This window comes from Sapajus apella, unplaced genomic scaffold (assembly GCF_009761245.1).
Source record: "Sapajus apella isolate SASKATOON/1434 unplaced genomic scaffold, GSC_monkey_1.0 scaffold26, whole genome shotgun sequence".
Classification (NCBI taxonomy): domain Eukaryota; kingdom Metazoa; phylum Chordata; class Mammalia; order Primates; family Cebidae; genus Sapajus; species Sapajus apella.
The window spans coordinates 374,201-401,392 of NW_022436966.1; the positions used below are offsets into that span (position 1 = coordinate 374,201).

The 27,192-nt window shown below is 45.0% G+C and overlaps 1 protein-coding gene across 2 annotated transcripts; it reads left to right on the plus strand.

The window, feature by feature from the left end:
• Positions 1-23,753: 23,753 nt before the first annotated feature.
• EGR4 (early growth response 4) lies at positions 23,754-26,523 on the plus strand. 2 transcript variants are annotated; one of them, XM_032291717.1, is made up of 2 exons: positions 23,754-24,270; positions 24,671-26,523. In XM_032291717.1, the coding sequence occupies exons 1-2, from the start codon at positions 23,781-23,783 to the stop codon at positions 25,993-25,995; spliced, it is 1,815 nt and encodes a 604-aa protein (XP_032147608.1). In that variant the 5' UTR covers positions 23,754-23,780; the 3' UTR covers positions 25,996-26,523. The 2 variants fall into 2 exon arrangements, with proteins under 2 accessions (XP_032147608.1, XP_032147609.1); XM_032291718.1 differs by having other exon boundaries at positions 23,819-24,270; positions 24,674-26,523.
• The last annotated feature ends 669 nt before the right edge of the window (positions 26,524-27,192 follow it).

Genomic DNA, 27,192 nt, shown 5'->3' on the forward strand with positions numbered 1-27,192 from the left:
TGGCCGCCACACCAGCCCTGAGACTTCTGCCTCCAGACTTCTTGACACATAAGCATTTGTTATGGGTGGAATCGTACACCCCAGGAAAAGATAGGTTGAAGTCCTAACCCACAGTACCTCAGAATGGGACTTTATTTGGGTGTTTAATAGGGGTAATCAAGTTAAAAAAACGTCATGATGTTAGGGAATCAGAAGCCCAGGATAGCCACAGTGGTATCATTTTAGTCAACTCCATCTTAAACCTAGCAAGGCACATTCCTTGCCAGTCACAACCCGTGGTGCCAAGATATTTACAGCTGAGGAAGCAGCTTGGTAATGCCAGTAAGGACAAACTCCTACAGCAACAGAAAGTCCAGATGTCCCAACACCCATAACAACATACCCTTTCAAGAAAATAATAGTTATGTTTTGATGTACTCACATACACAAAAATGTCAAGGATAGTTTTCTTGAAATCAATAGGATGATACATTTTGTCATGCTGTCTGCTCACCCTCACATAGTCACAGTTTAGTCTTTATGTAGACAAGACCTCTATATTAAAAAAATAACTTAAACACAGTGCATTCCTCTGCTTGCTTTGTGAAGACACCCTACTCTGTAACATGGTCATTTCTAATAAGCTTGCTTCCCTTACTGTGCTCTGTGACTCACCTTGAATCCCTTCCTGCCTGAGATCCAGGAACTCTCTCTTGGGCTCTGGATTAAGACCCCTTTTTCTAGTAACAATTAGAGTGGGTCCTGATCCAATATGACTGTCGTCTTTATAAAAAGGGAAAATGTGGACCTGAGGACAGAAAGATACATGCACAGAGGGAAGATGATGTGAAGAGACACAGGGAGAAGACAGCCATCTGCCAGCCAAGGACGCCTGAGGCTACCAGAAGCTGAAACAGAGACCTGAACAGATCTTCACCAAGTACCTGCAGAGAGAGCACAGCCCTGCCGACACCTAGATTTCAAAGGTCTAGCGTCTAGAACTGTGAGACAATAACTTTCTGTTGTTCGAGCCATTCAGTTTGTGATACTTTATGATGGCATTCCTAGGAAACTAATACAGCTTGGATTTATACACATATCTGTTCTAGTTATTTATTGCTGTATAGCAAATTATGTCCAAAACTTAGCAGCTTAAAACAATAAACATTTATTATCTCACACACAGTATCTGAGCTCAGTATTTGTGAACCAGGAGTTCAGAAGCAACTTCGGTGGGTATTTCTGTCTCTCATGAAAGCCTCAGGAGGGTAAAGTCAAGATGTTGGTTGGAACATCCAGAAAGCCTGGCTGAGGCTGGAGGAGCCACACGTGTGGCTAGTGCTGGATGACAGTGAGAAGCTCTAGTTCCTCTCCACATGAGCCTCTCCAGAGGGCTGCTTGAGTGTGCTCATGACATGGCAGCTGCCTTCCCCCAGAACAAGTGACCCAGGCAGAAGCTGTAACCTTTCATGACCTTGGCTCGGAAGTCACACACCACCATTTCTACAATGTCCTGTCATCACTCAGGTTAGTCTGATCACTATAGGAGGGTCATGAGCATCAGGAAGTGAGATCATTGGGAGTCATTCAATGACTTCTGTGTCATTGAAGTGAATAAAATACCATTTTAATGTTCTTGTTTATAATTTACCTCTCTAGACATGGAAACTGGACATTCTTTTTTTTCTTTATTTTTTTGAGACAGGGTCTCACTCTTTTACCCAGGCTGGAGTGCAGTGGTACAATCATAGCTCATTGCAGGCTTGACCTCCTGGGCTGAAGCCATCCTCTGCCAGCCAGACTCCAGAGTAGCTGGGAGAGTACAGGAGGATGGAGGATAGCAAGAGGATAGAAATACAAATTTGGTCCCTAAATCCCAAATACCAAATGGTGGGGCATCGAGGTCTGGGCAGCAAGGTATGGCTAGAAAAATGAACAAAGTAATTCAAAGCAAATAAAAAGCAATCCTGTTGCACCCACTAAGAGTACAGAACTCATCTCTATGAAAGGCAATTCAAGCAGGAAAATCAATACAAGAAAGATTTATAGAAATTTAAGGATGATTAGCAAAACCACAAATTAATAAAGGAAACTTGAAATTTGGTGAGGATGTCAGTTAAGATTTTCTTGGTTCTAAATAACAAAAACCAACTTGCATGCATTTAAGGGAAAGTGTTGGAAGAACACTGACTACCTCACTGAACACAAGCCTCAAAAACGCCAGGCCCCAGGCAGCTGTGAAGACCCCAGCAGCAGAGAATCATGCAGCTTCCCTCTAGAACATCACCACTGACAGGACTGTGCTCTAGGAGCTCCCAGCCTATAAGTCTCTTGGTTCCATATTCCAGTTCCTCCCAGAAGAGAGAATATGGCCAGCCCAACCTGGACTAGTTCTCCTCCCCTGGACAAATCACCTGCCTTGAGGAAGATTTAAAGAGCATAGACTTGGCTGCTGTGATTTGGGGGCAGTTCTCAGGCAATTGTGAGCCAAGCACCACCCAGACAGCTCCCTAGCGCAGGGCCCATCATAAGCCATTCCTTTTGGCACACATCTCAGGGGAGCTCTGGCCTGCAGTAGGCCAACCCACACCTTTGCTAGTGCTTTTGAGCTCCCTCACATTACCCTGTTCTTACATCCTGCAACAACTTGACCAGAAAAAAAGAACAATCTTTCTAGTGGCCAGATATGATGACACGCAGAGCCCAGAAAATGATGCGAAGCCTGTCCTTACTTTTTGCTCAATGAAGCCCTTCAGGCAACCCAGATCAGGTGGGAAAGCTCAAGTCCCACGGTTTTTTCTTCCCCTGGTTCCCTCCCTATTTTCTCTTCTACTCCTCTGTCCCTATCTATGCCTTCATAGCCCTGCTCTCCCTACTCCCAGGCTCCAGATTCTGGGGCCCCTTTTGACAGAGTCTCTTGTGGACAATGTCCTGGAGACTGAATTCTCTCGGTGGCAGAGGGATTCTCCTCATAGCACTTTAAGTCTAGATAACTGTAGGTCTCGTAGATTCTTCAGAGTAAAACGTCTTAAATGACAAACAGGCCTTTACCTTGCTAATTCAAGTCACCTCCAGGAATTCATTTTTATTCTAAGAGACCCTCTCCCCAACAAGGGCGAAGATGAATTAAAAGGGGTCCATAACATGGATCATTCTTTGTATCTCCTCTTCCATCTGGGTGTGTGCCTTATGACTCCTATTCTCTGTCTGTGACTGCTCAGAAACACAGATACAACTCGACGCTGGGAGGAGTGAATCATGGCAGCATGTGTCACTCCACCCAGCAGCCTCTAAATTATGAGACTAAAAGAAAAATGTCACAGAGGAGCCATTACCTCCCATGGCAGAAGCCGAGGGAAAAACACTAATCAGTACTGGTGAGGGGGTGGGCAGAGAGTGTGGGATGGGGACCTCTTAGTCAGCTGCCCTGGTCCTGTCCTAGAAGAAGGAACTTCTGGAATGTGACAAAGAAAGTTATATCCAAACTGGTGGGGTGATGCCTTCAAGGTGAATAGTATCTCAGCTATATTTAAGCTCCTCTTAAATATAGAAAATCATCATTTAATCTGAGTTTTATTATCTGCCAAGGGAGGCCATTTAAATAATTTTTTTTAAAGTAATAAGCCTACCAAAGCAGATTTGCCCTAATGGTGAGAGTAGGTATAGATAGATGAAAAGGTGATGTAACAGGACAAGCCCTGGACTCCAAACTTGATTTGAATATAGTATGGAAAGTCACCCTGGGTGAGGGAAGCAAAGGGCTGGGATGGGGACCATATAGTCAGGTGTGAGTTACTGCCAAGAAGAGTTTAGCTCTGTTTTGAGGTTGCTTATTACATTATTGGAATTAACTAAAAAAAAATGTGATTTATAAATGAAGGTGAGAGATGGGGCAGGAAAGTCAGCGAGCCCTTAGCAACTTGATGTGCCTATTTTTTAAATGAGATTTTTTAAAATGTGTAGAAAATACTAGATTCACAAACAAGTAAACATCTGTGTAACTCTATCATATTTTGAATGTTCAAATTATATCTTTCTCCCACTAGCCCTCTAAGTCCCAAAGTTGACCTCAGTAAGTTTAGCAGTGGGGGGATAGGGGGAGGTGTGCATATCCTAACTTTTGAAGTGGCAATATAATAGGGAGCTCTTCAGCATCTTCAACTCCCCACTCTGATCCACTTGGTAAAAAATATCCCTTTAAATGCCCTCAAAAGTGTTTACCTACATATAGCTGCTATTGGATGATGCTAAGTGATGATCAATGCAAGGTGAATGGACCCAGATCCTGGAACTCCCATGGCCTTGCAATTTAGGAATGATTAGGAATAACTGGAAGCATGAGTTATGAAATAAATACACAAATGTAAAGAAGGTCACTTTCACCCCAATAGCCAGAGCAATTTTAAGCAAGAAGAAAAAAGCTGGTGGCATGATACTTTCTGATTTCAAAAGGTCTTACAAAGTGACAATAATCAAAACAGAACAGTACTGGCATAAACACAGACATATAGACCAATGGAACAGAATAGGGAGTCCAGAAATAAATCCATGCATGTGTTGTCAACGGATCTTTGACAAGGGTGCCAAAAACACAACGGGGAAAGCATAGTCTCTTCAGTAAATGATTCTGAGAAAACTGGATATCCACACACAGAAGAATGAATTTGGACTCCTAGCTCATGCCACATACAAAATTTAACTCAAAGTAGATTAAAGACTTAAATGTAAGACCTGAAATCATAAAACTACTAGAAGAAAACAGGGAGAAAGCCTCTTGATGTTGGTCTGGGCAATGATTTTTTGGATATGATATCTAAAGCACAGGCAACAAAAGCAAAATAGACAAGTGGGATTGCATTAAACTAAAATGCTTCTGCACAGCAAAGGAAACACTCAACACTGTAAAAAAAAAAAAAAAAAAACAACCTATAGAATGGGAGAAAATATCTGCACATCATATGTTGGCTGAGGGATTAAACTTCCCCCCCACACACACGCATACACACACAAATAACCCAATTTAAAAATGGACAAGGCCGGGCGTGGTGGCTCACACCTGTAATCCAAGCACTTTGGAGGCCAAGGCAGGCGGATCACCTGAGGTTGGGAGTTCATGACCAGCCTGACCAACATGGTGAAACCCCATCTTAAAAAAAAATAAAAATAAATAAAAATGGACAAAAAACTGAAAAGATATTTCTCAAAAGAATGCCCAACCAGTATAGTACATGAAAAGGTGCTCAACATTATTACTCATTAGGGAAACACAAATCAAAACCACAATGAGATATCACCTCATACCTGTTAGGATGACTCTTATTGACAAGACAAAAGATAACAAGAGTTGGTGAGGTTGCAGAAAAAAGAGAACCCTTGCACACCATGGGTGGGAATGTAAATTGGTACAGTCGCTAAGGAAAGCAGTATGAAAGTTCCTAAAAAAATTAAAAATAGAACTCCCATATGATTCAGCAATCCCATTTCTGGGTATATATCTAAAAGAAATGAAATCATAATCTCAGAGATATCTGCACTCCCATGCTTACTGTAGCATTATTTGTAATAGCCAAGATAAAGAAACAACTAAACGTCTCTTGATGAATGAATGGATTTAAATATTGAGATAGAGAGATAGACAGATAAAGGTGATATATAGTTATATAGATATAGATATAGCTTACTCAGTCTTTGACAAGAAGGAAATCCTGCAATCTGCAACATGGATGAACCTGGAGGACATTATGCCAAGTGAAATAAGCCAGGCACAAATACTGCATAATCTCACTTACATGTGGAATCTAAAACAGTGAAATGCATAGAAGCAGAGAGTAGTTGCCAGGGTGGTTGCCGGGGTTGAGGGAGAAGATGTTGGTCAAAGGGCCCAAAGTTTCAGTAACACAGAATGAGTAAGTTCTGGAGACCTAATGCACAGCATGGTGACTATAGTTAGTAATATTGTGTTATATACTTGAAATTTATTAAGAGGAAATCACAAGAACTTAAGTGTTCTAACCATAAGAAAAAAAAGTTAACTATGTGAGGTGCTGAGTATGTTAATTAGCTTGATCATGGTGATTATTTCACAATGTGTATGTATATCAAAACATCAAGTTGTATACCTTAAATATATACCAATTTTGTCAGTTACACAATAACAAAGATGAAAAAATAAATTTTTGAGCATATCTTTCCAATTTAGTATTTGTGTTCATGTATAAATTATATATCAACACTAGTTTTCTAACATATTATGTTATAAAACATACAGAAATTTTTGAAGGATGAGGTTTTAAATAATTATTATATAATAACATCTTAGTAGGAGCAAAGTGATAGAATAAGAGTCATTATTTTTGAAGTTTAGATACTGACCTGGAAATTCTACAATCATTAGGCAATTACCAGCAAATTAATAAGGTTTTCTAGTGTTAATACTAGTTTTATAATTTGTTAAAAAGTTTTGAAAGCATTTATTTATAAATAATCAAAGGAAATGTTCAAGTATTCATTTTGCAGAATTGTAATGTTTAATTTAAATTTCTGTCATGAAATATGAGTACATAAAGATAATCAGCTTAAAAGAAAATAAGAAAGATTGTTCTCATTTGGTTCAAGCAAAACAAAAATTGTAGGCCAGGCGTGGTGGCTTATGCCTGTAATCCAAGAACTTTGGAGTCCAAGGCAGGTGGATCACCTGAGGTCGGGAGTTCAAGACCAGCCTGACCAACATGGTGAAACCCCATCTTAATAAATAAATAAACAAACAAACAAACAAAAATTGTAAGAAGGTAAAGGGTGTTTGATGGATAATGAATAACTGTGGGGCCAGGAATAATCTGTGCCCCTCTGGCAAGTCACCTGGACAAATGTGCACTGCATCTAATGTGTGTCAAGCCCTGGGTGCAGAAAAGGTACAAAGATGAATAAGAGCTGATGCCTGCCCACAAGGAGCTTGGTGCTGAATAGGGGAAATAGGTGTCTATATAAATAGCCACTTTATACAAAAACACAGAATTTGACCAAGGCTTAACAACAATAACCTAAAAAAGATAATGAGAGCACAGTGACAAGGGGAAGGACAAGTCTGTTTGAGAATTTGAATCACCTTGAGCGGGGCCTGGAGAAAATCTAGGAAGAGCCTCATTGGAGAAGGCTGTGAACAAGGGGCTTAGAGGAAAGAGACTTGAAGGCTTAGGAAGGGTGGATGAGAAGTACTAGGGACAAGGGGCATGAGGGCAGTGTCTAAATCTGGGTCATGTGCCTAGACTTTCCAGAAGGCCTGAGAGCCCCTAAGGATGAGGCTAGCATGGCCAAAGTGATAGGAAGATTGGGCACAGATGCTGGGTCAAGTAGGGGCTCTTGAGGGAAATCTGGAGGGTGGCCTCAGTCCTGGACTCACCCGCTGGAGAGCCGTCTCTGGAGGCCCAGGTCTGCTGTGGGATAGGCGGCTTCCTGCCTCGATAGCCGAGTCAGGGGCTGGATCAGGAAACTGACAGGAAAGCAACGCGGCCGACGTGAGAACGTAGAAGCAGGGGAGTGAAGTGGTTAGGGACACAGGACTGGAACCCGATTTCTGAGTTTATGTCCCAGATCTCCACCTTCTAGCTCTTTAATCCTGGATCAAAACTTAAACTCTGTTCCTCAGATTCCTCATCTGTAAAATGCAGACAATCAAATCACCTACCTCACAGACCTGCAGTGAGCAGCAGGAGAGCTGACAAATACCAACTGCCAGCACAGAGTTAGCGCCCATCAGTATTAGCTGGCAGTATTCTCTAGGCATTTGACCAGAGGGTCCTTCCATTTCTCTATCCCCACTGATTTTTTCAAAAATCCAATTCATTGTTATTCAGGGCCAAGTCATTCAGTTGATCAAAACACAGACTACTTAGGCCAGCAGGTTGAGGTTCAGTCTCTCTATGGATCCATTAATGCTTCTTGATTACACATCAAAGATTGAAACTGCCTCTAGCACAGTCCCCAGCCTGGGGTCCCAACCATCTCAAAATAGGTGCCCTTGGTCATGAAAGGGCCTATGGAAAAGCAGGGGTGGGCCAAGGACCCCATCCCCCATTGAACAATCACTGTGGACCCCACCACTCCCATCCTTTAATTTTCTAAAATAAGGAGAGAGACAAAATAGTTTCAATCACAGGCCTCAATTCCTCTTTTTCCCACTAGCACTTCTCATATCCTCCAGCCCCTCCCACAAAGCTAACACCCCAGAGAAGAATCCTGCCATTCCTGCTGCTCTGGAGAAAGGCTCAGCCTCTGATAACCAAGAGACATAAGGCTCTTAAAGGCAGCAGAACCACCAGGCAGCACAGGAGCTCCGAGGCAAAGGTTCTGGCAGCAGACACCCGGCAGCCTATATATGGAGTTGCCAGGAAAGCGACATGTTTCCAGGGTGAACCGGCACAGCCTTTCAGGAAACTCGGAACCTAGCAACTCAGAACCTAGCAACGTAATTGAAGCCTGCCACGCTCACCTCTCAGCCCTCCACCTCCAGCCCAGCTCCTGCTCTGCGCAGAGCTGCTTTGGAGAACTTACTGCTGGTGCCCAACAGCTGGGTGAATTCTGCTTACAGTGTTTCCCAAAGAGGCCTATAGGACATCCGAGTCTTCCATGGTGGTGGGGGTTTTGCCTCCACAACAAGGCTCTGGTGGCAGAAATGATAGCAACCCAATGAAAAGAGAGGGACAAGAGTCAAGGATGTCAGTGCAAAAGCACTGTCTGGGAAAGCGAATCAACCCAGAGTGTCCCTTGGGAAACATAGTGTGTGTGCTTGGAGTGACAGCTGATTCTTCTCTTAATCACTGTCACGAAAACAAAACAACCATAAGAGCAATGGCAGATTAGACAAGTGAAATAAAGGAACCCAAATACTGTCAGGATACATTTTTGAAGATATAGCAGGCTCCTGTGTCCTCCGGACAACCCGTCCACACCAATTCCCAGACCACCTTCTACCTGAACCTGCACGGTGGCAAAACGGCCTCCACAAGAAGTAACTCAATGGGGCTCTGTTCTCTCCTTGGCAAGACCAGGATGATAACCCAGTTGCCATGGCCACAGGACCAGGAAAGATCTTAGGTATAGGCAGCAAAGTCTAAGGAGAGTTGCTTAGACAGAAATCTGAAACTAGCATGGAGGAGACATGGTTAAGGAGAGAGAGAGAGAGAGAGAGAGAGACAGACAGACAGACAGAGAGAGACAGAGAGAGAGAGAGATCAGAGGTGGGATCTCCAAAGCCAGGATGTAGCAGGATTACCAGCAGCAACCCTGTAAGGTAAGTCTGGTCCCACAGGGCCTTTGAAGAGGGACCCTTCATGTCTAGGGCCAGAAATGACTTCTAACTTGCCTTGGTCATTTTTTCTTATTTTAACAAAGATCTATTTGATTTAATAGGCTTTTGTCTCAATGCTATTTGAACATACTTTGTTGACTCAATAAGGGTTGTTTTAAGCATTCATCTTATACTATCCTCACCCCTATTTCATTGCTTCTCTTCCTAATTTTCAGGCTTCCAGTTCTACTTTCTTTCTATTCTTTTCCCTTACCTTTCCATCCTATATATTAAACTTTATTCTTTTTAAAACTATTTGCTTCTATATTTTAGCTTTTCTGTTTAAGAAAAATTTAACCTTAAAAAATCTTCCTGGCTGGGTGTGGTGGCTCACACCTGTAATCTCAGCACTCTGAGGCCAAGGTAGACAGATCACCTGAGGTCAGGAGTTCAAGACCAGCCTGACCAACATAGAGAAACCCCGTCTCTACTAAAAATACAAAAATTAGCCAAGTATGGTGGCCATGCCTATAATCCCAGCTACTTGGGATGCTGAGGCAGGGGAATCTCTTGAACCTGGGAGGTGGAGGTTGCGGTGAGCTGATATCGTGGCATTGCACTCCAGCCTGGACAACAAGAGTGAAACTCCATCTCAAAAAAAAAAAAAAAAAAAAAATCTTCCTTCCCTTTATTTTCTTGTATATTCCTTTAATATGTTATTTAGATATTTGCAGATTTAATATTTGTATTAAATACTTGTATATTCCTTTAAAATATTATTTTGACATTTACAGATTTAATACTTTCTATTGTATTTAGTTTTAGTTCAACCTTTTATGCTTAAATTGTTGGGGGCTTTAAATCCTTGTTATTAACTGTATCAGTCATGATTCAGAGCAGGTATGTGGCAGATTATACTTCCTAAAAATAGCTGCAACATTTCCATCCCACATGCTCTTCCAGAATTTTGCCCCTCCTTCATCAACAGGTGGGGTCTAAGTCCTCTCCCTTAAACCTGGATGGGTCTATATAACTGCCTTGACTACTAGAGTATGGCAGAGGGACGCTATGGGACTTCTGAAGCTAAGACATAAAGATGATCTCTCTCCCTCTCTCCTTTTGTCTTTCTCTCTCTCTCAAAAAGGTCTCCCTTGGAACCCAGCAACTATGTTGTGAGGAAGCCCAGGTCACCTGGAAAAGTCCACATGGACAGGAACCCAGGAACTCAGCTGACAGCCAGCACCATCTGGCCCATGGTATGCATGGGCCCTCTTGGAAGTAGACCCTCCAGCCTTCAGTAGAGCCCCTCCAACTTATTTGATGTGGTTCAAAGATGAATCTTCCCTGCAAAGCCCTGCCCAAATTGCAAGTTTGTGGGCAAAATAAATTATTGCTGTTATTTTAAGCCACTAAATTCTGGGTGGTTTGTTAGACAGCAACAAGATAACTGAAACTAGGAAACAGAAACTATGTATTTTAAAGAGGAAGAGGTTTACTAGAACATATCAAATACTTAAAAAATCTTTGGAAGGGCTGGAATGAATCTCAGAATATAAAATTATTAAACTCAAAACTACGCTATAGTACAGGGATCAGGAAGTCCCTACTGGCCAACACAACCACTTTTGAACACCTAAAAAGCCAGGGAGTGGGTACTGGAGCACTGCTGTGGAAAACTTCATGTCACTTGATATGGCTCGACAGCAGAAAAACCACCCAAAGAGATGGGGAGATGACTCTGTCCTGTGCCCCCCTTCTAAGTCTCACACAGGCATCTGCTGGGTATTACTTAATTTGCATTCGGAATTCTAGTTGTAAAGGAATCTGAGAACCCTAGTTTTCTGCTTTCCAGCCTGTGCAGTACCAAGAGGCTCTCAGAAGCAAGGAGAAACAGAGATTAAGCATATCAGACAAAAAATATCCACGTCTACCTTCTGCCCAATTGATTATACGAACTACCATCTTTTCAAATTGTTTTTTCCATACTTATTACTTCGTTTTTCATGATTTGTTTTTACACTGGCTAGCAGAATGAGTGGGTGTAATGATGATAGCACCAAGGAGACTGCACACTACAAGCAGGGAAGTTGAAAACCTCTGTCTCCAGATGCACCTGTGGCACTCATCTAGTGTCTCCTAATAGATATCAAGTCCGTAAGGTTGACTCCCCAATTGTGCCTAGCATACTCTTGTCCCTCAGTTTCACTCTACAAAATTACCATGGTTAGTAGTCTGAAATGTATCCATCCAGCTCATTTTCTACACATTAACATTTTTACGCTTACTGTAGAATTTAATGGACTCAAAAAATAAACTATTCTGCAATTAGTTTTTATGTTACAATATATCAAAACAACTTTCTAACAGTAAATATGGATCTATTTCATTTTAAATAGCTACAGTTTTTTCAATAGCATGAATTACTATAATTATTTAACTAATCCCTTCTTGATGGATATGTGGCCATTCTTTTCCAATATGGCTTCTGGGTTTTAGGTCATTTTTTTTCTTTTTTGAGACAGAGTCTCACTCTGTTGCTAGGCTAGAGTGCAGTGGCATGATCTTGGCTCACTGAAATTTCCGCCTCCCTGGTTCAAGCAATTCCCTTGCCTCAGCCTCCGAGTGGCTGGGATTACAGGCAAGCACCGCCTTGCCCAGCTAATTTTTTGTATTTTTAGTAGAGATGGAGTTTCACCGTGTTGACCAGGATGGTCTCTGTCTCCTGACCTCATGATCCACCTGCCTTGGCCTCCCAAAGTGCTGGGATTACAGGCATGAGCCATCACACCTGGCCTTAGTTCATTCTTGCAAAGGCCTTCTTCATCCCAAGATTATAAAAATTACCTGATACATTTTTTTTGTTATTTTATAGTTTGGGATTTATTATATTTTAATATATCTGGAATTTACTTTTGAGTGTTGTGTAAAATACATATTCTACTTTTTCATCCGAGTTCTACCTAGTTCTCTTAATACCATTTATTCATTAATCAAATATTGCATTACTGTGAAAAGCTACTTTCATCATATTCTAAATTCCATATACATGTGGGTTGGTTTCTCAACTCTATTCCACTGGTTCATTTGGGTATCCTTTGAACTAATGCTACATTATGTTATTAGGTTTTGATATTTGATAGAGTCATCATTTTCAAAATTCTCTGGATTATTTTTTCATATTCTTCCAAACATGCTTTAGAACTAATTTGTCAAATTGCACCTCAATTCCAGAAATAAAACCCACAGGTGTTACTGGCATCTTTACAGACATTGCATGAAACTTATGGATTGATTTGGGGAATTGACTGTGGCAGCTAAGGAGGTGTGTCCACTCAAATCTCCCTTCAACAAAGAATTTGCCATTCAGCTGCAAGCAGTGCAGTTACCGATGAGCCTACAGCTGTTAGCATCTTTCAGGTTCACCTCTGCTTTCAGGCCAAGACCATGCTCTTTCCAGCTAGGCCCCTGACCAATTACTGAGAACAAAGAGGACATAGGGACTGGCCACTTCTTCCCAATGCAGGATTCTTCTATTGGGTAATTTGCTCTGGAAGTCATCACTGGATTGGCTGAGACTGTCAGATGTTCATTGCAGTGTAAGGCTCTCCTGTCCAATCTTGCCTTTATCTCTCACATGTGTTACTCCCAAATAACCTCCTTGTAGCCTTCCCTCTCAATGTCTGCTTCACAAAGAACCCACCAACACTGACACTGACATATTCATAATATTGAGTCTTCCCATCCAAGAAGATCTATCTCTCCCTCGTCTATTGTTCAATGTCCTTCAGAAAAATTTTGTCATTTTCTTCATGTTCTTCTTGCACATTCTTAAGTTTATAACTAGTAATTACTCAATTATTTAAAGTTTTTTTTTGCTGAAGTAAATGAGATCTTTAAAGTGTGATAAAATATGTCAATCATACTTCAGACTGATATATTTTAAAGCTATGTAGTAGATCATAAGGGTTTATAACTTTTTTTTGAGACGGAGTGCTGCTCTTTTTGCCCAGGCTGGAGTGCAATGGCGTGATCTTGGCTCACCACAACCCCCGCCTTCCTTGTTCAAGCGATTCTCCTGCATTAGCCTCCTGAGTAGCTGGGATTACAAGCATGCACCACCATGCCCAGCTAATTTTTTGTATTTTTAGGTTTCACCATGTTGATCAGGCTGGTCTCGAACTCCTGACCTCATGATCCACCTGTCTTGGCCTTCCAAAGTGCTGGGATTACAGGTGTGAGCCACCGTGCCCAGCCTATAACTGTTCTATCATCACCTTGTCATTCATTTCTAAATGGTCTTCCTTTTGATCTCCTAAAAACAAACATAGAAGCAAACAACAACAATCTACCTCCATCGGTAGGATAATGGATGAACAAGCTGGTATATTTAAACAATGGAAAGTTAGTGACTGAGAAAAAAGAATTGATACACACAAAATACATATTGATACTGATGCATGAAAAACATGGAGTGGGTAAATCTTACAGAGATTATGTTCAGCAAAAGAAATCAAACACAAAACAGTACGTATTGAATTATTCCATGTATATGAAGTTCAAGAACAGGCAAAACTAATCTATAGTGATATAACTGAGAAATACGGTTACTCCAAAGAGGGGGTATCTACTGACCAGAAAGAGACACAAGGGAACTTTTTGGAGGATGTAAATGTTCTATATCTTGATTTGTGTTAAAAAGTCATCAAATGGCCAGGCACCATGGCACGTGCCTGTAGTCCCAGCTGCTAGGGAGGCTGAGGCTGGAGGATCGCTTGAGTGCAGGAGTTCTGGGCTGTAGTGCGCTATGCCAATCAGGTGTCCCCACTAAGTTCGGCATCAATATGGTGATCTCCCAGGAGTAGGGGACCACCAGGTTGCCTACGGAGAAGTGAACCGGCCCAGATCTGAAACAGAGCAGGTCAAAACTCCCATGCTGATCAGTAGTGGGATCTTGCCTGTGAATAGCCACTGCACTCCAGCCTGGGCAATATAGAGAGACCCCGTCTCTAAAGAAAAAAAAAAGTCATCAAATGGTAGGTACACTTAAGATTTGCTCCTTTTACTGTATGTAAATTATAGCTACATAAATAAAACACCATGGGTCAGAGGAAGTCTCTGTTTCTCCTACTGATTCTCCACCTAAATAAATGACCATTGGCTAGGCATGGTGGCTCATGCCTGCAATCCCAGCACTTTGGGAGGCCGAGGCAGGAGAATTGCTTGAGCCCAGGAGTTCAAGACCAGCCTAGGCAACATGGTGAGACCCCATATCTACAGAAAAAAATTTTAAATTAGTGGGGTGTGGTGGTGCATGCCTATGGTCCCAGCTACTTGGGAGGCTAAGGTGGGAGAAGTGCCTGAGCTGGGGAAAGTTGAGGCTGCAGTGAGCCGTGATCATGCCACTGCACTCTAGTCTGGGCAACAGAGCATGAAAGCCTGTCTTGAAAAAAAAAAAATGTCTAATCTAACCCATGGTCAAAACCAAACCCAAGGGCCAGGCATGGTGGCTCACGCCTGTAATCTCAGGAATTTGGGAGGCCAAGGCAGGCGGATCACCTAAGGTCAGGAGTTCAAGACCAGCCTGGCCAACATGGTGAAACACTGTCTTAAAAAAAAAAAAAAAACAAACAACCCAAAGAGTCAACCCTGACTCCTTATTCTCTCTTCTGCTCCTCAAGCCAGTTATTCACCCCCATGTGTCCATTATAAAAGAGGTCCTAAATGGCTGCTGACTCTGAACGCTTCTCCTTTCCTGTTGTCACCCATTGTTCAATCTGAGGGCCCACTCTCACCTGACTTACCACAGTGGCCTCCTAACCAATCTCCCCTTTAGGTCACCTTCCACGCCATATCACATTGGTCATTCTAACATAAAAATTGCATTACTTATACAGCTTAAATCTCTTCAATGGCATCCTATTACCCTAGGGATAAAGTCCGAATGCCTATGCATGTAAGCTTGTGATCAGATAGGTGGGAAAAAAAAAAGTCCAAATCCCTAAAGCTGATTAAAAGGTCTTCCAGTGTCCTGAGTTCACCAGTTTCTCTAACCTGATCCCACTTGCCCTTTCCAGCCTCTTTCCCTCCTTATGCTTCAGCCATCGTGGACTTCTGCCAGTTCCCTGAGTCCTTTTCTCCTCCCTTGTCTTTTTTCTCTCACCTTCTGGCTTTTGTACATGCTGTCCCCTTTGCCTAGATTATCCCCACTCAACCTTTCCCTTTTCTGGCTAACTTTTATGTAACCTTCCAGTTTCCATTCAAATGTCACTTCCTTGGGGAAGCCTTCCCAGAATATCTTGATTAGCTAACTACCTCCTGCTTCATTCTGTGATCTCAACCCATCCGGTCCTTCTCCTATTGGCACATGCGTCACACCTTTCTGCAATAAGTTGTTGAACTGGCTGATGTATTAAGTCCTCAACAAATATTTAGATGAATGAATAATGAATGAATGAGAGCAAGGATTGGAAGAAAACAACTAGTCATGAAATTCAGGCCATAGTGACCAGTCCCACCCCCATATGAGTAGATGCCCAGAAAACATAGGGCACACATTTGGAGTAGGAAGAATTACTGACTGTTTATTAACAGCATTTATTGTTTCTAACATTGCCCTTTTGTGCGTGTGTGAGAGACAGAGTTTTGCTCTTGTTGCCCAGGCTAGAGTGCAATGGTGCGATCTCAGCTCATCACAACTTCTGCCTCCCCAGTTCCAGTGATTCTCCTGCCTTAGCCTCCAGAGTAGCTGAGATTACAGGCGTGCACCGCAACACCCAGCTAATTTTGTATTTTTAGTGGAGGTGGGGTCTCCTCATGTTGGTCAGGCTGGTCTCAAACTCCCGACCTCAGGTGATCTGCCTGCCTCGGCCTCCCAAAGTGCTGGGATTACAGATGTGAACCACCATCCCCGGCCTTTTTTTTTTTTTTTTTTTTTTTTTGGTAGCAATTACCTGTGCTTCAATCACCACTTAATTTGTTAATTCTGACTCTTAATCCTGAGACTGTAGGTAGAGAAGATAACATACTACCATTTCACAGGTGAGAAAACACAAGCAGAGAGTATTTGTAATTTGTTCAAGGTCACAGAACAAGCCAGTGGCAGAACTGGGTCAGAATCAGTTCCTCTGACTCCCTGGCTTGAGGTTTTCTCTATTGTCGATTCTCTATGTCCCCTGCAGTGTCCCTACCAAATGTAGGGATGACTGGTTTGGCCTCTGTGAGAGCAGGTACTTAGAAATCCTGTTGAACTTCCTTCCTTTGCTACCTACCCTGTACCAGAAACCCGCTGCACAACATTGATAAAAACCAGTTCTGTTCTAGGCCCCTACTTGCTGCTCCCTGGGGAGGTGACCCCCAGGGCACTCCCCCTCATGCCTTAACTGAATAAAGCTCCCTGTGGGAGTCTTCACATGGCACACTGCATGAACATGTGGGACCCACTGGTTGACTAGCCAAATGTGGCTCCAGATTATTCTAGGAAACAAATAAATTGTTTTGCTCTGGATTGAAGGAATTGCTAATTAGGGATTTTTATTTTGAGCAGTGTTCCTTGGAGCTGGCAGACAGATGGAGTAGGCGACTTGCTCTAGGGGCATTGTTAAGCAGAGGGAACTGTTTCTGCCCCTGGTTATGAGAACCTGCCAGAGCTCATTGCTGCCCAGCTCTTGCCTCAAGGACAAGGGTGGCTTCCTGGCTCACAGTGATTTCCTATTCTCTGGGACTGGCCCTCAAAGCACAAGCACAAGACCCTAGTGGTGTCAACCATATATTACCCTGCCTGCTAGCCATATAATTGTCCTAGGGAGAAGAGCAAAGGTCTTTTCTGGGATTCCCTACCTGGAACTGGGAATGAAAATCCATTTATCACAGCAGCTGATGTGTAGAACACACAATCTGTTAATGGCCAGGTTTTCAGTTATCAGTGAGAAAAAGGAGCTGAGAGCATTCTGAAAACTCAGCCTCTGACACCCAGCTTCTGACACCCAATGTGTCCCTGATGCCCTCACAGATTGCTTGTTTGACACTTCCTAGGATTCCCCATTCCCTTGGATATGTGATAAGTTTCTTCTTTCCTTCCTTCCTTTCTTTTTTTTTTTTTTTTATTTTGTAGTCTAAACTAACTGAGGTTGCATTTCTGTCATTTGCAACCAGAAGCCCAGCCTGATGATGATGGACAGGGTTCAAGGACACACAGAGGACCCAGGCTATGGCCCAATGGACCCAGCTGTAGACAAATTGCCTGGGCATTTCAGTTATATTGTCCAATCTCAGTACAATGACCAATCTACATCAAAGAGTTTAAAGAAAACTATGGCAAGACGGGGGAGGAGAGATGGTGAAAAGACAGTGAGATGAGCTCAGATAAGTGAAAACAGAAGGAGGCCAGGGAGAGAGAAACATGCCAGATAGATAAGTTAAGAAGGCTTGTTTCTGATTCCAATTCTATTCTAGAGCTATCGGTCTCTCAGTCTCCTCACTAAGCCTCCTTTTCACTTTCTTAACACATGAATTGAAAATTAGTGCTCTGAACACCATTATTTAATCAAATAAAAACACTTAACAAGATCCAAGTCCATTATTGCCCACAAAGGGAGAACCAGGCTTAGATCCAAAGGGCTGATGAGAGGCCGATTCCAAATCACAGGGTAGTAGCAGTGTGAAGTCATTGTAACTGTCCCCCTACCTCTGACCCTCCTAGAACCCACCCTAGACACACCTCTTCTGTGATCATCCACCTCTCAGCTCTGTCCAGTGTTGCCAAAGGAAGGCTATAGAATGGAAGAAGAGAGAAAGAATAACCTCCCTCTCTCCTGTAGGAGAACAGCTTAGAAGCCAAGCCACCTTGGAAGAATCCACTTTTCCTAATGGCATGATGCCACCTTGTTCTCCTCGCCACCTCTCCCCATGATCCAAAATAGAAAGAACAGGCCATGTGTGCTGGCTCACACCTGTAATCCCAGCACTTTGAGAGGCTGTGGTGGGAGAATCGCTTGAGCCCAGGAGTTTAAAGACCAGCCTGGCCAACATAGTGAGACCCTATCTTTACAAAAAATAAATAAATAAAAATAGAAAGAATTCAAAATAGAAAGAACAAGAGTAAGGAGGGTACAGAAGCCCCCACACCCAATGTTCCCACCCAGTCCTCCCAGTCCTTGCCAGAGCAGCCTCGCCTTCAGTGTCCACTGCAGGGACGTGAGGAGCATAAGGAATGCTTCCACTCAAAAGTCTTTAGGTGAGGCATTAAGCCTCTATGTCATGGAAAAGGAAATACTAAGGCCCCGCAAAAAGATTCTCATCCTTACTGACAATTTTTACAGCACAAATTAAAATATCATTAGGATGCCTCTTTCTGCTTACCAGTTGGTCCTCACATGCTGCTAGTTGGCCCAGAGATTGGAAAAATCTTTTTAGAGGAATATTTAACAATATAAATAATTTTAAATGTTTGTACCTTTGTCCTAAAAATTTCACTTTTTTTTAAGGACCTACTCTTCTCTGTATTGTTCCCATTTTAGTATATGTGCTGCTAAAGTGAGCGTGAAATTTCACTTTTTGTAATCTAGCCTATGGCTACAGTGTGAGTTCAAATCCTGGCACCAACACTAACCTGGTAAGCTTCGACAAATTTCTTAGTGTTCCATGCTAAATTCTCCATCTGTAAAATAGAGATATAATAACACTCATCAGGTTGTGATGAGGATTAAATGATGAGTACATGTAAAGCTCTCAATACCTGTCAGATAGTGCCCATAGTAATTGACATGCAAGTGTTAGCTAGAATACTGTAGTATTATTACCCCATCAATACACCACATATACATAAAAGGCTACATATAGCCAGATTCTTTATAATAATGAAAGAAAGACGAGAAACTATCAAGTTAAAAAATTATATACAACTATACAATGAAATATTCTGGTGAAGTTGTTACCAACGCTGTAGGTCAACACTATAGATGGGTATCATTATGGAAAAAATTTAAAAATTCAAGGTACAGTGTTAAGCTAGTTTCAAGATTGTGTATAATATGAACTCATGGATGTAAATACAAATGATAATGGTAATATGATTGTTGACTAAATGGATGTTGCCTGAATATGCATGAAAAAAATCTCTAGGAATCAACCTAAAAGTGTGTGTGTGTGTTTGTGTGTGTGTACAGGATAGTGAAAGATATTCTCATTCTTTGCATTACAATTTTTAACATTTGTCTTTTTTTAATAAGCCTGTTACTTTTGTGGGCATTAAAAATAATAGCCATACTCCTAATCAAAATAATGATCCAAACCACAAACTAATGATGGGCTATGAGCAGAGAAGAGAAAAGGGACCGAGAAGGATCCTGACATTCTCCCTCAGGGGCAGATGATCAGACTACTTCTGCCCTACTGGTTGTGGAAGCCCGCGGGCACTGCAGAGGTCTTGGGAGTGGAGTTGGGCACTGCAGACACTGAGGCTGGCTGCAGACGTCGTCTATGCTGCGGGCTCATTGGCCATGTCTTTTGTTAATCTGATGGCTGACCTGCCTCTGTCCCTGCTTCTAAATAAATCCTTTAGGGAGAAAAAAAAGAGGGAGTGGAGAGAGAGGGTAGGAGAGAATAAGAGAGAAAAGAAAAGGAAAGGAAGAGAAAAGAAAGGAGAGGCAGAGAGAAAAGAAGAATAAGAGATGCAGTGTCCCTGCATCTCCATGGCCCCAGGAAGTGGGACATAGAACTGTTCCTCAGCACTCGCTGTCAGTAGTCGCCATGGAGACCGAGTGCTGGCCTCTTCATGATTAATACTCCCAGGCAGCTGTCTTCTTGGAGTCTTTTAAAATATATACACTATTATTTGAACACAATGATATTTAGAGCAGAAAGATCAAGGTAGGGTATGGAGGAGGGAGCAGTAGCATAACCAGAACTATGACAGGGGCTGAGCCCTCCCCGGAAGAGAGAGCAGGGAGGCTCCCTCTACCCTCCCTCTGCCCCTCCCCACCTCCTTCCCTGGATTCAAAGCTTCCAGTCTTATGCACTGTGGCATCAGCATCTGAAGGGCCAACCCAGAGCCTGGCACTGGGCTGCACTCAATGAACATTTGATGAATCAATTTCTGCATTCATTAATTCATTCAGTAAATGTTCGTTTGGTGCTTGTCTAGAAAGTGAATTCTCCTTCGCATCTTCTCCCACGGAAACAGAAAATTCGCTCTCACCTTCCCCAAGGCCCCCCCGCAACACACACCCCAACAACTTAAACAACAGATCCGAAGAAACTTATATGTGCTATTCCTCAGTACTAGTTGTGACCCACTGTTTTTTTATCCATGACCATCACTCCAGGGAATTCTTACAGGGATGGGAACCAGCCAGCTCGAGTTTGCACATCACATTCTATTTGAAAGCTATAGGGAGATTCTCCATCTAAAGCCATCTTACAGTGAATCCTTTTGCAAAATTAATTATCTTTTCCTAAATTGTCTTATAGAGTAGGCTAGCCTGGACTTGACTCTCAGCCCTCCCATTGAATAGAAGTGTGGTGTCCATCAAGTCATTTAACCTTTTTGAGTCTGTTTCTTCATCTGTGAAAATGGTCTCCAATTTCTTACTCCATAGAACTTTTGTGCAGATTGAAGGATAAAATATTTGTAAAGTGTTCAATGTATGTGATTTCCTTTATTTCCCTTGGTTACATTTGTGTTTTTATATTTGAAGTGTGATTAAAAGGGGACTCATAGATCTAAGCTCCTCTCTTTTCCTTCCCCTCCCAAAGATGTTTATTTTCTCTGGGCCAAGAATCTTTTTGTAGGGAGAAGAAGGGACAAGCTGGAAAGGGCTACAAAATGCTCAGCCCCCTTTATATTCCCTCCCAGTCCTCAAGGAGCCAAATGCAGTTGCAAATTGCCCTCCAGAGGTAGCCATCCTGTGTGACCATGAGTGTGTGTATGTATGTTCACTGGAGGTAAGTAGCACAGACATGGGGGTGTGAGCCAGCCCACACCCAGAGCACAAGCTGTCTCTTCTCTATCTCCTCTCCTAGTCATTCCTACCCATCCCTGAGCCCTGCCCCTAGGTCTGGCCTCTAACATGAGAAAGTTAGGGTGACTTGGACCCTTGTCCTAACACAGACCTAGTCCAACAGCCCTTGACAGAGAGCAGCAAAGGCCTGGCAACTCACCAAGGGAGTAGGGGAATTATCTGTGACTAAGAAGGAGGAGGAATGCTGTGGCAGAGGGAAGAACAGCAGAAGGGATTGGCAACCTGGGGCTGACCAATCTGGCCCGACGGGGCAACCTGGGGAGCCCTGGACACCAGCCCAGCCAAACTCCTCCACTCCTTCTCCCTCCCAGGCAGTGGGATGCCAGAGTGGATTTGAGACATGTGTGCCCTGTGTGTCTGGTGTGGGCTCACCTGGCCTTGGCAATGCATTTGGATTAGAATCAAACCCTGGATCTGAAATAGAGTATAAGGGAAATCATGTTTGGTGTGTCTAATCTTTACAGACATGTGGTGGGTTTCTGCATTTCCTACATGCTCATATATGTGCTACTAACACAGAACCATTTGTGTAGCCATTTAGTAAGACATGCTGCAAGTGCATGACCCTGTGAGAACCTTTGTATGATTTGTGGAAGACGCATACAAGTGTGTCAGCATATGTTTTGCAGATGATTCTGTGAAGGGACATATTCTGTGAAAACACTTATGGAGTCATTGTGGGATGAGGAGTGGGCACCTAGGGCTGGAGATGGGGCTCAGGGTCCCAGAAGACATAAAACAAAAGTCTACTTTCTGGCCTGTAATAGGCACTTAAGAAATGAATACCGAATGAATGAACATTGAGAAACTGAATGAATGGATGTTTGGATGATGGACATAGGGTGAAAGGACTGACAATGTGGGGTTTGGGCATTCTTGGGCTCTCTCTTGAAAAGGAGAGTACAGAGGGAAGAGAGGCTGAGAGCTATACTGCCGATGATGCTGAGTCCGCCACCACCAAAGGGCTTTACTTCTATTTCAAAGAAAATGGAGAAGGAAGGGGGAGCCCTAGACCTACCCTCCTTATCCTCCAGCACACAGAGTCCCAGGAATTAATGCTCTTCATAAAGAAGAAGATGCTATTCCATGTATTTATTTAATCTTTCCTCCCATGTGTTTATTTAATTTGGTTCCAGAAGGGAGTTAAGCGAGCTATAATACAAAATAAAATAAACATTTTAAAAAGAGAATGAGCGAACGAGACAGAGGGAAAACCACAGCAGAAGAGAGATGAGACTAGGAGAGTAGGCTAGCTTCTTTGCTGGAGTTGCCTCTGATGCTTCCGCAGCCAAGATTCACAGCCTCCTTAAGGCTAGAATTTTTTTTTTCCTTAAAAGAAGCCCAATTATTTCAAGTACTGATTCCAGGGAGATATTTCCCATGGATTCTCTGTGTGTTGCTGGGAACAACATTCTTAGAGTAAAAGTTATTTGCATGAAGGCAGAAAAAATGGTCTACAGAAGCATCTCATCCCCTGTGGGCGAGGGAAGAGTGAGCAGGATTGGCCCTACTTTTCTGGAAGACAATTTGCCAGTTGTCTATCAAAATTTTACATATACTTTGGCACATAATTACACTCATTGAAATTTATCCCACAGACATTCACATATATATAGTCAAGGATGTTGACTCCAACCTTGGTAAAAGTAAAAGGTTGGAAACTGCCTATATGCTCACGGACAGGGGACAAATCAACTAACTCAAGGTCCTCCCTTACAATGGAGTACTATACAGCCTTGGAAAAGAATGACAAGGTCTTTATGTTAGGACATGGCACAATCTCTAAGTTATTTTAAGTGAAAAATAATGATAATATTGCAGAACCATGTGTATGCTTGGATATGCATAAAATTCTTCTGAAAGAATACCCAAGAAACTTAAATGTGGCTACTTCAGGAGTTAGGAATGAAGGTAGGTGGAGAGAAGAGGGACTTTTGCTTTTCAATTTAGAATATACCCTTTTGTGCTAGTTGACTTTTCCCCTGCTATTAACAAGTATTACAGTCCCTTTTAATTTAAATAAGTTATTTTTCCTAACACACACACACACACACACACACACACAACTTAAAATGGAAAAACACACAGGCGTGAACAAAAGAAATGAATGAATGGCAATAATCTCCACGGTTTACTGAGTGTGCCTGGTCGTTTATGTGCTCTAACTCAGTTTTTCTCCATAGCAAATGCACAGGTGAGAAATCGACATTAAGGGGGATTCAATGTCAAGCTAGTCAGTGGCAGAGGGCGGATTCGAACCCAAAACCGTGGAACCCCAAAGCCACGGTACACCCCTCGGCCTCTGTCTCCAGGCGGGAAGCGTATCTACTGGACCGTCTGCCCGGCGCGGTTCAACGCCCCAGAGGCGCATCCGCGGCCACGGCGCACACACAGCTCCACACTTGGGGAGCGCGCGCGCACACGCAGCGGCTGCGGCAACAACAACGTCACAGCTCGAGCTTTCCTTTTCGGGAGTCCCCGGCACACATCCTGTGTCCATGTTTGGGCATTTACGTCACAGCGGCAGGACCGGGGCCTCCCAAAATGGCAGTGGCCCGGGAGTCGGAAGCCCGGAGCCAGCGCCGCTGCAGCTATATAAGTGGGGGGGCTGTGGGTTGGGGGAGCCCGGCTGCGCTCTCGAGAGGCGAAGAGCCGCCGCCCGAGTCCGGTGCGGGCGAGCGAGGGCGCCGCGGCTCCCAAACTCCTTTCCCAGAGGTGACTGCCGGAAGCCAGGAGCCCGGGCGCCTAGGTCTGCGCGCCGCGGGGAACCCCTACCGCCGGCCTCCCCGCTACCTGCGCGCCCCCAAGCCCAGCGAGCGAGGCCCCGGGCGCCCCACAGCCGGCTCCGCGCCATGCTCCACCTTGGTGAGTTTTCTGAACCGGACGCGCTCCTCGTCAAGTCCACTGAAGACTGTTGCGCCGAACCCAGCGGTGAATTGCCCCGGCTGCCCGCCAGGGACGCTGCCGCGGCCACTGGCTACCCTGGAGGTAAGGAGGGCGAGCAGGGGTGCTCAGACGACAACAGCGCAGCGCGGGGGCGCACGATACCTGGGAACCAGCAGGGATGGGGACACTGGAGCTATGAGAATAAGGGCGATGGGAGGCTCAGGAGTCCTGGGGTGCGTACCCCCATTCCCACCCACACTGGGCCGCCAGCGCCTCCGCAGGAACCTGTGCGGATATCTGAGCGCCCTTTTGCCTGTGCACGTGTGTTTTGCGTGTGCATGTTTGTATGTGCTTCTTGGGACGTATGTGGGCCCCTGCTGAATCAGAATGTGCAAAAGGCACTTTGTGTATATCCGTGGGCACCAAGAGTTTCATGGGTAGGGGCTGTGGACTCAGGTGAACCCTTTGATGGACCCAGAGCTGATTCCTGCTCCCTCCTCAGCAGGCGACTTCTTGAGCTGGGCTTTGAACAGCTGTGGCGCAGGTGGGGACTTAGCCGACTCCTGCTTCTTGGAGGGGCCTGCGCCCACACCCCCTCCTGGCCTCAGCTACAGCGGTAGCTTCTTCATTCAGGCAGTTCCCGAACACCCGCACGACCCGGAGGCACTCTTCAACCTCATGTCGGGCATCTTAGGGCTCGCACCCTTCCCCGGTCCAGAGGCAGCAGCTTCCAGATCCCCGCTGGATGCCCCTTTTCCCGCGGGACCCGATGCCTTGCTGCCAGGTCCACCGGACCTTTACTCCCCGGATCTGGGCGCTGCCCCCTTCCCAGAGGCGTTCTGGGAGTCCTCGCCTTGCGCGGGGGCCCCCTCACAGTGCCTGTATGAGCCTCAGCTCTCCCCGCCCGACGTCAAGCCGGGCCTCCGGGCGCCTCCCGCCTCGCCAGCGCTGGATGCTGCCTCTGCCTTCAAGGGTCCCTATGCGCCCTGGGAGCTGCTTTCTGTGGGGGCCCCAGGGAACTGTGGGTCACAAGGAGGCTACCAAGCCGCCCCCGAGGCTCGTTTTCCCGCAGTAGGGACCAAGATTGAGGACTTGCTATCCATCAGCTGCCCTGCGGAATTGCCAGCCGTCCCAGCCAACAGACTCTACCCCAGCGGGGCTTACGACGCTTTCCCACTGGCCCCGGGTGACTTAGGGGAGGGGGCTGAGGGCCTCCCTGGGCTCCTGACCCCTCCTAGTGGGGAGGGAGGGAGTAGTGGCGACGGCGGAGAGTTTCTGGCCGGTACGCAGCCTCAGCTTTCCCCGCTGGGCCTTCGCAGCGCCTCCGCAGCGGACTTCCCGAAACCTCTGGTGGCGGACATCCCTGGAAGCAGTGGCGTGGCTGCGCCACCCGTGCCGCCACCGCAGCCCACCCCTTTCCCCCCGGCCAAGGCGCGGCGCAAGGGTCGCCGAGGCAGCAAATGCAGCACGCGCTGCTTCTGCCCGCGGCCGCACGCCAAGGCCTTCGCGTGCCCAGTGGAGAGTTGTGTGCGGAGCTTTGCGCGCTCTGACGAGCTCAATCGCCACCTGCGCATCCACACGGGCCACAAACCCTTCCAGTGCCGCATCTGCCTCCGCAACTTCAGCCGCAGCGACCACCTCACCACGCACGTGCGCACCCACACCGGCGAGAAGCCCTTTGCCTGCGACGTGTGCGGCCGCCGCTTCGCGCGCAGCGATGAGAAGAAACGGCACAGCAAGGTGCACCTCAAGCAGAAGGCACGCGCCGAGGAGCGGCTCAAGGGCCTCGGTTTTTACTCGCTGGGCCTCTCCTTCGCCGCCCTCTGAACAAGAGATAGGTTTATGGGTTGGAGCGCCGCCGCTCGGCGCGCGTGAGATCCGGCCGGTTCTCCTCCCAGCTCTTCCAACACCTCCCCTCGCACACCCGAGGGCCGGCCTCCGGTCCCACTTCCAGTTTCCTTGAAGCGCCTGCCGCGCACGCCCTATTCAGCACCAGCTCCGCGGACAGCTCCCGCGGTCCAGGCGCTGTCTCCCAAGTTAGCCGCGCTTTGAGGGAAGTCTTCTGAGACCACCCAGTGAATAGGCATTACCGTGGGACTCAAGACAGTCTTTTATAACTGGCGCACGCCCCACGCCTTCCTTTATAACCCCCAGAGACAGGCTGGGGCAGCGCCGAGCCGGTCTCGCGCGGGACTTTGTACAGCAGTGTCTTATCCAGCAGCCATTGGATGTAACGTTTTGCTTTGGGGTTTTTCTTCCTTTTGTTGTTGTTAATTTTTGTAAAGCAGACGCTACTCTCAAGCAGTTGACAAAACTGTTTATTTTTGCAATTAAAATTATTGTGCTAAAAGCTTACTGAATCTGCCATGTAAGCTCCTGACCCTTACCCCCAGCTTCTCCCCCAGGACCACATGTGCCCGAAGATAAAGGAGATCCCCACGCTCATGGGGTACATGCTCTGAACACATTACACACCCACTGTCAGGCACACCTGCCAGCACTGCGGCACAGAGTAGGCATTCGATAAGTGTGTGTTGGGTTAATGAACGAATTTAATCACAGCTGACCTAAGGGCTGGAGGTGTTTCTGGAACTTCAAAGTGGTTAGAAGGCATAGGTGTTCAATATTATGTATATATTATTCTCCTTAATCCTCACATTCCCAAATATAGCAGGCATACACCTAATTTCAAAGATGTGGAAGCAATGTAGATAGCTTGCTGGAACAATGTAGTTAACCCAGGCTAGGAACAGACAGGCCAAACAAATCTGTCTAACTTCAAAGCCAACCCTCATTTTTCAACCCCAGAATGGAGGCACCTAAGCTTAAATAGCACTGTTTAAAAAGGCTTCGTACCAAAAGGTGAGAAACAGGTTTGGCAGCTAGAGGGAGCTCCAGGCAGTAGCAACAGCAGCAAAAGGCTGCAGTCAGTATTTTGGTGCCTTTTGTGAAAACCCAGAGTATTCAGTGTCACAGAGGCTCCAGACAGTATCTATGCAATCTGTTCCAAGAGTCACATGGTGT